An 11,625-nucleotide genomic window follows, 5' to 3' on the forward strand; every position below is an offset into this window, starting at 1 on the left:
TCAGGCAGGGAGGAAGTTGTCGAGCGAGGGAGCCGTGGTTTACTCAAGACGTTGAAGCGCTTGTCAAGAGGAAGAGGGCGGCTTATGTTAGGATGAGACGTGAAGGCTCAGTTCGGGCGCTTGAGAGTTACCAGCTAGCCAGGAAGGATCTAAAGGGAGGGCTAAGAAGAGCAAGGAGAGGACACGAGAAGTCATTGGCGGATAGGATCAAAGAAAACCCTAAGGCTTTCATTAGGTATATCAGGAATAAAAGAATGATAAGAGTTAGAATAGGGCCAATCAAGGATAGTAGTGGGAAGTTGTGTGCGGAATCAGAGGAGATAGGGGAAGCATTAAATGAATATTTTTCGTCAGTATTTACAGTAGAGAAAGAAAATGTTGTCGAGCAGATTACTGAGATACAGCCTACTAGGCTAGATGGGATTGAGATTCACAAGGAGGAGGTGTTAGCAATTTTGGAAAGAGTGAAAATAGATAAGTCCCCTGGGCCAGATGGGATTTATCCTAGGATTCTCTGGGAAGCCAGGGAGGAGATTGCAGAGCCGTTGTTGTTGATCTTTATGTCGTCATTGTCGACAGGAGTAGTGCCGGAAGACTGGAGGATAGCAAATGTTGTCCCCTTGTTCAAGAAGGGGAGTAGAGACAGCCCTGGTAATTATAGACCTGTGAGCCTTACTTCGGTTGTGGGTAAAATGTTGGAAAAGGTTATAAGAGATAGGATTTATAATCATCTTGAAAAGAATAATTTCATTTGCGACAGTCAGCACGGTTTTGTGAAAGGTAGGTCGTGCCTCACAAACCTTATTGAGTTTTTCGAGAAGGTGAGCAAACAGGTGGATGAGGGTAAAGCCGTGGATGTGGTGTATATGGATTTCAGTAAGGCGTTTGACAAGGTTCCCCACGGTAGGCTATTGCAGAAAATACGGAAGTTTGGGGTTGAAGGTGATTTAGAGCTTTGGATCAGAAATTGGCTAGCTGAAAGAAGACAGAGGGTGGTGGTTGATGGCAAATGTTCATCCTGGAGTTTAGTTACTAGTGGTGTACCGCAAGGTTCTGTTTTGGGGCCACTGCTGTTTGTAATTTTTATAAATGACCTGGATGAGAGTGTAGAAGGGTGGGTTAGTAAATTTGCGGATGACACGAAGGTCGGTGGAGTTGTGGATAGTGTCGAATGGTGTTGTAGGGTACAGAGGGACATAGATAGGCTGCAGAGCTGGGCTGAGAGATGGCAAATGGAATTTAATACGGAGAAGTGTGAGGTGATTCACTTTGGAAGGAGTAACAGCAATGCGGAGTACTGGGCTCATGGGAAGATTCTTGGTATTGTAGATGAGCAGAGAGATCTTGGTGTCCAGGTACATAAATCCCTGACAGTTGCTACCCAGGTTAATAGGGCTGTCAAGAAGGCATATGGTGTTTTAGCTTTTATTAGTAGGGGGATCGAGTTTCGGAGCCACGAGGAAATGATGCAGCTGTACAAAACACTGGTGAGGCCGCACCTTGAGTATTGCGTGCAGTTCTGGTCACCGCATTATAGGAAGGATGTGGAAGCTTTGGAAAGGGTGCAGAGGAGATTTACTAGGATGTTGCCTGGTATGGAGGGAAGGTCTTACGAGGAAAGGCTGAGGGACTTGGGGTTGTTTTCGTTGGAGAGAAGGAGGAGGAGAGGTGACTTAATAGAGACATACAAGATAATCAGAGGGTTAGATAGGGTGGATAGTGAGAGTCTTTTTCCTCGGATGATGATGGCAAACACGAGGGGACATAGCTTTAAGTTGAGGGGTGAAAGATATAGGACAGATTTCAGAGGTAGTTTCTTTACGCAGAGAGTAGTAGGGGCGTGGAACGCCCTGCCTGCAACAGTAGTAGACTCGCCAACTTTAAGGGCATTTAAGTGGTCATTGGATAGACATATGGATGAAAATGGAATTGTGTAGGTCAGATGGTCGGCGCAACATCGAGGGCCGAAGGGCCTGTACTGCGCTGGAATGTTCTAATTCTAAAAATTCTAATTCTAAGGACCTTGAGTCCCTGAACAAAACATCCGACTACATAAAAAAACTGTAGACCTTTCCCTTTACCTTTAGTTACCAACCCAGCTATTTGGAGTTATTCTGTAACAACTGTTACTCGCCAACTGTTGAGCATTGAATAAACTTTATTATCCAATACAACATTTAAAATGCTTTTTTTTGTTTCAAGAAACAACATTCCTTACCATGTTGTGTTCATTTCATTCCTCCAATTGATTTGTCGTTGTCTCAGCTGTTGTTGCACTTCTAATTCCCAGTGGCGATTCTCAAATATTTTCTCTCCTATCTGCTTGATATAAGCTATGTTAAAACAGAAACTGGATTCTCTTATAATTCGAATGACTTATTGCAAGTTGCTACAAAATAGTTGCCTATTTAAAGATAAATGCAGGTCAACTGATTTTACCCGATCCTGAGCACATTTATATTGAAGATAGATGTTTAATTGTGAATCCAAGGAAAAGTTACAAAACATTTACAGATTATGTTGTCATTCATAAAGTATGAAATTGACTGATTCCTTTCTTAATGAGTCCACTCATTAATTATTATGAGGATTAAATAAAGTTAGTCATATCAAAACACCATTCCAAGAACCTCCAATTCCCCACAGGACAAAATCTGCCTCCGCCTTAATCTCATTCTTGTTGTTGACCACTTTTTCTATTCTCTAGCTCATGAATGGTGCGATCTGCACAAATTTTACATTTTCTTACCTTCTAAAATATCATAACCCCAAATGACTTCTGATGATGAAGAATGTTATTATCTGTTAAAACTTCATTGACACTCCTCAGATTGAAGACTGTCACCACACCTGCAGATCACCTCACTCGATGACAGTTATTATCCTTTCACAGGAGTGCTGTTAATTCCTAAACTATTATCATGTAAGTACATACAATTAAAACAACAGATTCTGCACGCTGGCTTATTATTTACCTCAGATACCCCTTTACTGTTGATAGGAAATGCACCGAATTGTACTGATTTTTAAAAAAATCTAAGTTTCCCAAATTCAAGTAATGGTGTCATCAGTTGACAATATCTTTCATTCATTTATCTTAAAAAAAGGTTTTCCTCAATACTCAGCAACCACCAAGACAGTGTTTCCATTAACTTTTTTGAAAATTATTTATGTTTATATCTCTTTAATCTCAGGTAAATTTCCTTTTGAGTGCCTGGAATAGCAACTATATTAATTTATTTATTATTGATTTAAATGTCATAAACAATTATTTCCATGTTCCGTGGTTTCAGATGAATTTATCAGAGAAAGTAGTGTCTACAGTTGTTATGGAAGATGTCTGCAAATAATTACAAAGACTTTCTCCAGAAAGATAACAAATAGAAACAAATGTGTGAATAAATTAATGCCAATTCCTGACTTTTTAAAAAAGGCCAAGCCTTCAGATCACAATATTACCATGCTGTCAGAAATGTTGCAAATGTTTAAGATGCTGGAGTTGATTGATCTCTGTGACCAAATGGTCCACCTATTTCGAGAAACAAGGAACACAAGGTCCATTCGGCTTGGAGCCAGATGTTTTCATTCAGTACATATATGTGGTAATTTAGAAACAGTAATTACTGTTTCTAAATTACTATATACACACACACACACATATATATATATATATATATACACACACAAAATACCATTCAGCAGATTGTTATGTTGCTCGCAGAAAGGGTCAACTCTACTAGTTTTACAGTTGTGAAGCAAACGTTCTCTGGATGTAGTGACATCTAGTTCTCTTTTTCAAAGCAAAGGACAAATAAAAACATGTTCAACCCAATTCAAACCACTTTTGAACGAGGGAGAATGCTTAAGGGACCACATGATTTGTCCTTGAAAAAGCCAGTCAGAGAAATCCTTGACCCGTGCACCATGGAGGCAACACATTATCCTGGAGCCTCGTTTGCGGCCACCGAAACGCCTGTCTGCACCCCTTACAATTTACTCGCCTGTCACTGTGGATTTCCCAGTCTTTTTCCTGCCCTGCTGCACAGCAGAACCATCTGTGGTGCCACGACCTTGGCTGTTGCTGCTTTCCCCTATGTGGTCATCCCCTCCCCACACCCTTCTCACCAATTCCACCCCCACCCCCAACAGTATCGAATGCGGTATATCAGTTTGAGAGGGGGATGTCTACAGGGGACTCCAGTTCTGCCTGCCTCCGCCTAATACTCCTCCTGGTGGAAAGACATCTCTTTTCTGCCGATGCAGCCATTTGTTCGCTAAACATGCTATCCACGGCGTCCTCAGCACCGTGGTCCCCACTGGATACAGGGGTGCGGTGCTTGAGGATTGGAGAATTGCTAACGTTGTATCTCTGATTAAAATGGGAGTGAAGGTTAAACTGAATTACAGGCCAGACATGCCTAACCTCAGTAGAGGACAAATTATTGCAATCTATTCAGAGAGACAGGATAAACTGTCACTTAAATAGGCACAGGTAAATCAAGGATAGTCAGTTTCGATCTGTTAAGGGAAGATCTTGTTTGAGCAACTTGATCGCATTTTTGAAGCAGTAACAAAGAAGCTAGATGAGGGGAGAACAGCTGAATTGAGCAAGGCTTTTGACAAGGTTCCACATGGCAGACTGGAAAAAAGTCCCCATGGGATACGGAGAAATGCAGCAAGGTGGATACTAAATTTGCTAAGTGGCAGGAAACAAAGCGTAATTGTTGAAGGATGTCTTAATGACTGGAGGGCTGTTTCCAGTGGTATTCAGTGAAATTCAGTACTGGGTCCCCTGCGTTTTGCGGTATATCTTAACGATTTGGATGTAAATGTAGGGGGCATGATCAAGAAGCTTGCAGACCAGACGAAGATTATCTGTTTGGTAGATAGCAAGGAGGATAGCTGTCGGCTGCGGGAAGTTACTGATGTCCTGGCCAGATACCACAAATGGAATTCCAGCGAGAGAAATGCGAGCTGATGCATTTTGGGAGGTCAAACAAGGCAAAGGAGTACAAGATAAATGAGAAAATACTGAGAAGTGTAGAGGAAGTGAGGAACCTTGGAGACAATTTCCACAGATCACTGAAGGTATCTGGGCAGGTCGATAAGGTGGTTCAGACAGCATCGGGAATATTTTATTTTATTAGCTATGATATGGAATATAAGAACAGGGAGGTTATGCTGGAAAGTACTAACTGATTGGTTAGGCCACAACTTGAGTACTGTGAGCAGTTCTCTCTGCACTGGAGAGGGTACAGAGGAGATTTACGATGATGTTGATAATTCTGGAAAAATGCAAGTCGGAGGAAATATTGGATAAGTTGGGGTTATTCTCCTTGTTACAGAGCAGGCTGAGGGGAGATCTGACTGAAATGTACAAAATCTTGAGCAGCCTGGATAGAGTGGAGGCGAATGATCTATTTGCCTTATCAGAGAGGTCAGTGACGAGGGGGCATAGCTACAAACTGATTGATGGAAAAATAGTGGAGAGATGAGGAAAAACGTTTGTCACCCAGAGGGTAGTGGGGATCTGGATCTCACTGTCCAAAAGGGCAGATGAGGCAGAGACTCTCAACTCATTGAAAGGGAGTCTGGATATGGACCTTAACTGCCATAATCTTCAGAACTAAGTGCCAAATGCTGGAAGGTGGGATTGGAATAGGTGGATCCTTTACCAGCTGGCACAGACACGATGGGTCAAAGAGGCCTCTTTCTGTGCCTTAAACATTTTATGTTTCTATGAGTCTATGATTCTTGGCTGCTTAAAATGCTAAATTGTTCCTCTTTTGCACTGATATTCGTTCTAAGTTTTTGGCCAATTTTTTACCTCATAATTCAAATTATATCTTATTCACAGGTCTTGCGGATCTATGTCTGGTTGTTCCCCTTAAGGATTCCCTTCCTTGAATGAAACAAGTTGGTCAGACTAATCAGAGCAAGATGCCACTCAACGACACAACCAGTCATTTCGTTTTAGCCTTTCCAACGTCTGGCCACAAGGTTCACCATTGTATCTTTTGGGGTTTTGAGGCTCAAACACTTTTATTTAAAAATTCTCAGTTCCTTTTAATTTTCAATTTATTACAACGGTGTTCTCAATTGTACGTGACCTAGCATGTTACAAATAATGGCTAGTTGTGAACCCAGTATAACTAATTAAAAAAGATGTTATAAATACTTAACAAAAAGGCACTGACGACAACATGGACGTTTCTTATCCTTCAAGACCAGGATTCCTTGAATGTTGCCAGCACAGGCGATGCCTTTGTTCTCCTGTCACTGAATTGACATTACGTTGAACTGTGTTTCAGAATAATTACAGCACAGACACCATTGTAAACTGTACCAGCAAAGACTCTGAGTTTCCATCTTTTGCGCTTCCGATTCCTTTGAATTACCTCTTCCATTAGTTTACCGTGTGGTTCAACTGCCGTCACTGCACTTCTGTAATTACATTGGAGTACGCTAAAAGCATGTCCATCTCTTATTTAATAGGCTCCTAGAGAAAGCATTTCACTGTGTGAACAAATAACACATCCTTGCAGATACAAAGCATTTGGACAATCAATGTTTCATCTTCTTATCAACAATGCCAACTATCGTAGACAATTCACCTCAACATTCCCAAGATGCCAAAGCAATTAAGAATAAATGTGCCTCGTGGAATATCAGGAAGCAATGTTGTTTTTAAATATAAATGTTTTCTTCTCCAGATATAGCTAATTGATCAAGTCAGTTAGCATACTTATTAAACTGCATGGTTCTTGTTTAATGACAGGTGTCATAACCAGTTCAAGCTTCTTTCACATCAGTTCCATTAGGGAGCGCAATCACTCTCCTCCTGACCCCTTTACGAAGGTCATCTCTTTCCATTTGCTCACTGCTCGTTATCTTTTTTGATTCCTGCTAATTTACTTCCCATCCTCTTGCTCTCGACCCCCACTTCCCGTCACTAACAGCTCTAGTGTTTGTCTTTACTGCTACAGGCCATTTTCGTCTGGACCTCCAGCGGTCACCTCTTGTCCATAAACCACTGGATCTTTAAGCTGGTCTCAGTTGCTTTGCTTATTAATTAATTTAATAATTGATGTAACTGGATATTTCACTGCGCTCTTTAACTGCTCTCTGAACTCGGACTGAATGGCCACATAGATAAATGTGTTCGTACAGCAACTTAAATTTCGCAGCATATATGCTACATTTTCAAAGATATAATAAGAATCATCATCTAAGAAATGATCAATACGAAAAATATATAACACATACACCAACCACAGAAATATGAAGCTGCCAGATATGGTGAAGAGTAAAATCAGAGACTTCCTTCTTCTCTCCATTTCAGAGTCACGGTGATTATCTTTCTTGCTCTGACCCCTCAGTCTCTGACGAACTCGACTGGTCACTAAAATGTGTCTGAACGTCAGAGCGTTCAGCAACAGAATTAAAATGAATGGCAATAATGGTGTTAAAGCTTTTTCAAACATTCTAAATCCAATCCATCGAGGGTCAGTAAAATAACTTCGCTTATTGGAGCAACGCCATTCTACATTGTCGATTATCCGTCTAGGTTTATATCTAAAGTAGATGGGAGTATTTTTTATACAGAGCAAAATGCTGATTGTTGCTAGAACCACAATCGCAGTTTTCCTGGTGTAATATTTCGATTGCAGTTTCTGGCAACAAATGGCGACAAATCGATCAAATGTGAAAGCGATGGTGAACCAAACCGAACAGTCAATGGCTGCACGGATCAGGACATAGAGAGAGCGACACACAAAGGTAAGATCCAGGAAATTTAATGGGAAATAATAATCATTGATTCTCTGGAGTATGATCTCAGTGATAATGACCAGTAGATCCGCCGTTGACATGGCCACAAGGTAACGGGTGGTGCAGCTGGAGAGTCCACAATTTCCCTTGGACAGGATCACAATTGAGACCAAATTAACTGTAAAGGAGAGAAGGGAAAAGTGGCTGTAAATTACTGAAAAACATTCTCCGCTCCACAACCCTGGCAGGAAGGATTTTACCACCGAAACCGTGTGGGTTTGGATCGGGTCCGATCGGCTCCATAACATTAACCTGCCTCCAACCCCAGCACTTACAGATTTAACAAATCCTGGACGGGGAGGGACAGCACCCCGCTCACCGGACGCTGGTAAACTAGTTAAATGTAACAATGAGGAGCCCAGGAATGGGTAGACTGGAGAACTGCACCGCGTCTCCAACCACTCCCGGTGTAGGAACCCATCCCGGACTCGAACCACTCCCTGGGGTCGAAGAAATTGCTCCCTGATTCGAACCAGTCCCTCGGAAAGGAGACATTCTTACGTCTTTGACCACGCCCTCTGATGTCTAAATGAGTTAAATTGAAAAAGGAATTTACTGAGTCAATGCAAATGTGATCAGAGCATGGGCTTTCATTTCTACAGGAATATCATTAAAAGAATAGTGTTATAATAATGTATTAGAAAGGTGGTGAATGAACACGTGAATAATGTGTACTCCTCTGGACTACACATGATAAAATTATCCAGGGTAACCAGCAGGTGCACGTATTCTTGACAGAAATAATCCCATAACTGGGAGATTATAATTATTGGGATATGTTGCGGATCTATTATGTCGAGAAGAGAAGGATGATTGTTGAACTAATAGAGGCCTTTAAAATTAAAAAAATGGTTAGAGAGGGAAAACGTGGACCTAATATTCCCACCTTTGCTGGTGACCAGTTCGGCATTTCTTCAAAATAAGATGGTCATCAATAAATGCGCGATGCAATTCAAGAGAGACAGATTTACTTGCACTGCTGAGAACATGGAATTGAGACCTCTTGGAGTAGTTACAATGGAAGAAAAAATAAGAAGAAGCGAGGGTAGTACATGATGGAGACAGGATTGCAATGATATGCTGATAGGATAAATGAGCTGGAATGAAGAGAGGCTCGTGCAGAGCAGGAAGACAGTCCAAATCTAGTTGTACCGAATGCCCAGATTCTGTGTTGCAAAATCAATACGTTGTCTATTAACATGTCATAGTCATCATGTTTTTCGTAATATTGAAGAGGATTATTTATTATTGCGTTGCACTTGTGACCAAACGCTTCTCAGGACTGTGCTCGGGAAGGAAATTAAGATGGTGCTGTCAACAACTCTACTTAGAATTAGAGTAAGATGGGGACCCGCACTGAATACAATGACAGATACTCCAGGAATTACATGGTCCCTCGTGTTACATTGTCCACACCAGTAAGTCAGCCACAATCAGTGCAATTCTAGATGACAGAGACTCCCAGTTGTACATGATCGCTGAGGTCAGGTGCTCCACTCCATTTATTGCACACACACACTGCAGTACTACATTAACAGATAATTGCAGTAATCCTTTCCCTCTGAGATTTTCCTGCTTTGAGCTGTGATTCTACAGAACACAACATTCCACATAATTCAATAACTTTACAATGCAGAGTGTCTTGATCTAGAAACAGTTGAGACAACAGATTAAAACTGAACAGATAATTCAGAAAATTAATGCAATTATATTAGTGAGTGTGTGTCTGTGTAACTGTTTCCGTTCGATCGCATGTAATATTATTATTCCCATGGTAATGGAAGAAACCAGCTCATACACAGATTTACAAAACCTCATTGGTTATAGATACTTACCAGGAACGCCAATTACAGCAAGGATCACATAGAATATGTTCCTGACCCATTGAATTGGTCGGTGCATTTTTTGCTTGGAGTGATCGGTCTGTTCGGGCTGCAGGTAATATCTCTGAAATAAATTCTGTGGTGACACATTCCCAGTGCATTAACTGTATACCCTCCGGATCTCTATGGGAATACTGAGGTTGCAAAATTGTTCAAGCAGTTTTTCGTAATCTTTGAACAAACAGATTACGACAGCTGTGTTAATTCCCTGTTGATGGAATATATTTTCCACTAAAATTGAATTGGACCCATCCCCATCCCCATCCCCACCCCCTAGACTGGACAAATCTGATCACAATAAGCAACTAATCATTACTGGAAGCTGGGTTAAACAAAATTAAAGGAAGACCTAGAAAATGTTCTTTTCGTGATGGTCTCCAGTCTGCATGACTATTCAGAAATTTAATTCCTAACGTCAGAGAAGCCTATCATGGATGTTCGTCTATACTTTGGACGCTCTCTTTATCTTTGCAATTCCGTTCAAAAATTCATATATTCAAATAAAAAAGAGTGCAGAATGGTTGCAACACAGCAGTTGGCCATTTGGTCTGGCTCGACCATGTCGGCTCTCTGCACGGGCAGCTCAGCTCATCTCACTCCTACATCTCCTCCTCACTGACCTGCATTGTTTTTCTCTTCAGTTGTTCATTCAGTTCGCTTCTGATTGATTCTGGCTTCACCACACTCTCAGGCAGTTCATTTCATATCCTAAACACGTGCTTTGGAAACATATGTTTTCCCTCATGTCGCGATTGATTCTTTTGCCAGTCCCTTGAACCTGTGTCATTTGGTTTTGGCAAGGTTTTCCAATGAGAGCAGTTTCTCTCTATCTGCACTGTTTAAACAGCCCATGGTTTGGAACAACTTTATCAAACTCTCTCTCAATTTCCTCTTTAAGGAGAACAACCCCGATTCTCTAATTGATCGGCATAAAACATCTGCCCTTTCATTGCAGCAGCTTTTTCGGGAGCAGAGTGCGAGCGAGTGAGCAGTTGGGAAGGTCAGTTTGAAAGTAAACTTAATTTCCTTTTGTTTTCGGCGGAGGCCAGGGGGCTGCTGGGCAAGTAAAACACTATATATTTGGGCGGTTTAAAATAACTTTCCTTTCATTGCAGCAGCTTTTTCGGGAGCAGAGTGAGCAGCTGGGAAGGTCAGTTTGAAAGTAAATTTAATTTCCTTTTGTTTTCGGCGGAGGCCAGGGGGCTGCTGGGTAATTAAAACACTATATATTTGGGCAGGTTCTGAACCCGAGACACCACACTTGTAGTGTCTCCCACCCGCCCTCCTCCTCTAACCAAAAAAATGACTCGGTGGGGTGTATATAAGGTAAGGATTTTTCTATTTCTCTGGTTTTATCGTGATTGGTAAAAACATTTCGTTCCTTTTTCATTTAACTAAGTTAAGCTTAAGATTAAAAATGGCAGGAGATCTCAGACCCGTGCCATGCTCCTCTTGCTCAATGTGGGAGCTCAGGGACATGGCTGATGTCCCTGACTCCTTCACGTGCAGGAAGTGTGTCCAACTGAAGCTCTTGTTAGACCACATGACGGCTCTCGAGCTGCGGATGGACTCACTTTGGAGCATGCGTGATGCTGAGGAGGTCGTGGATAGCACGTTTAGTGAATTGGTCACACCGCAGATTAGGATTGCTGAGGGAGAAAGAAAATGGGTGACCAAAAGGCAGAGAAAGAGCAGGAAGGCAGCGCAGGAGTCCCCTGCGGTCATCTCCCTCCAAAACAAGTATACCGTTTTGGATACTGTTGAGGGAGATGGCTCACCAGGGGAAGGCAGCAGTAGCCAGGTTCATGGCACCGTGGCTGGCTCTGCTGTTCAGAAGGGCGGGAAAAAGATTGGAAGTGCTATAGTCGTAGGGGATTCGATTGTAAGGGGAGTAGATAGGCGGTTCTGTGGT

The 11,625-nt window shown here is 41.8% G+C and overlaps 1 protein-coding gene across 1 annotated transcript; it reads right to left on the reverse strand.

Annotated features, from left to right (window-relative positions):
* Window positions 1–2,109: 2,109 nt before the first annotated feature.
* On the reverse strand, window positions 2,110–9,732 carry LOC137362406 (probable G-protein coupled receptor 139). Its single transcript, XM_068026810.1, has 5 exons — window positions 9,666–9,732; window positions 7,101–7,948; window positions 4,225–4,369; window positions 2,219–2,333; window positions 2,110–2,137 (listed from the first exon to the last, which is right to left on the reverse strand). Exons 1-5 carry the CDS (start codon window positions 9,730–9,732, stop codon window positions 2,110–2,112), a joined length of 1,203 nt encoding a protein of 400 aa, XP_067882911.1.
* Window positions 9,733–11,625: the final 1,893 nt, after the last annotated feature.

Source organism: Heterodontus francisci, unplaced genomic scaffold (genome assembly GCF_036365525.1).
Source record: "Heterodontus francisci isolate sHetFra1 unplaced genomic scaffold, sHetFra1.hap1 HAP1_SCAFFOLD_52, whole genome shotgun sequence".
NCBI lineage: Eukaryota > Metazoa > Chordata > Chondrichthyes > Heterodontiformes > Heterodontidae > Heterodontus > Heterodontus francisci.

What these genes read in the sequence shown, in the direction of transcription:
- LOC137362406 (XM_068026810.1), bottom strand. Translation starts at nt 9,732, where the DNA reads ATGCACCGACCAATTCAATGGGTCAGGAACATATTCTATGTGATCCTT. An exon ending in ATGTCTTTCCACCAGGAGGA is followed by an intron (nt 2,334 to 4,224) that starts GTATTAGGCGGA and finishes GTTTTAACATAG; the next exon opens with CTTATATCAAGCAGATAGGA. An exon ending in AATGAAATGAACACAACATG is followed by an intron (nt 2,138 to 2,218) that starts GTAAGGAATGTT and finishes AATGCTCAACAG; the next exon opens with TTGGCGAGTAACAGTTGTTA.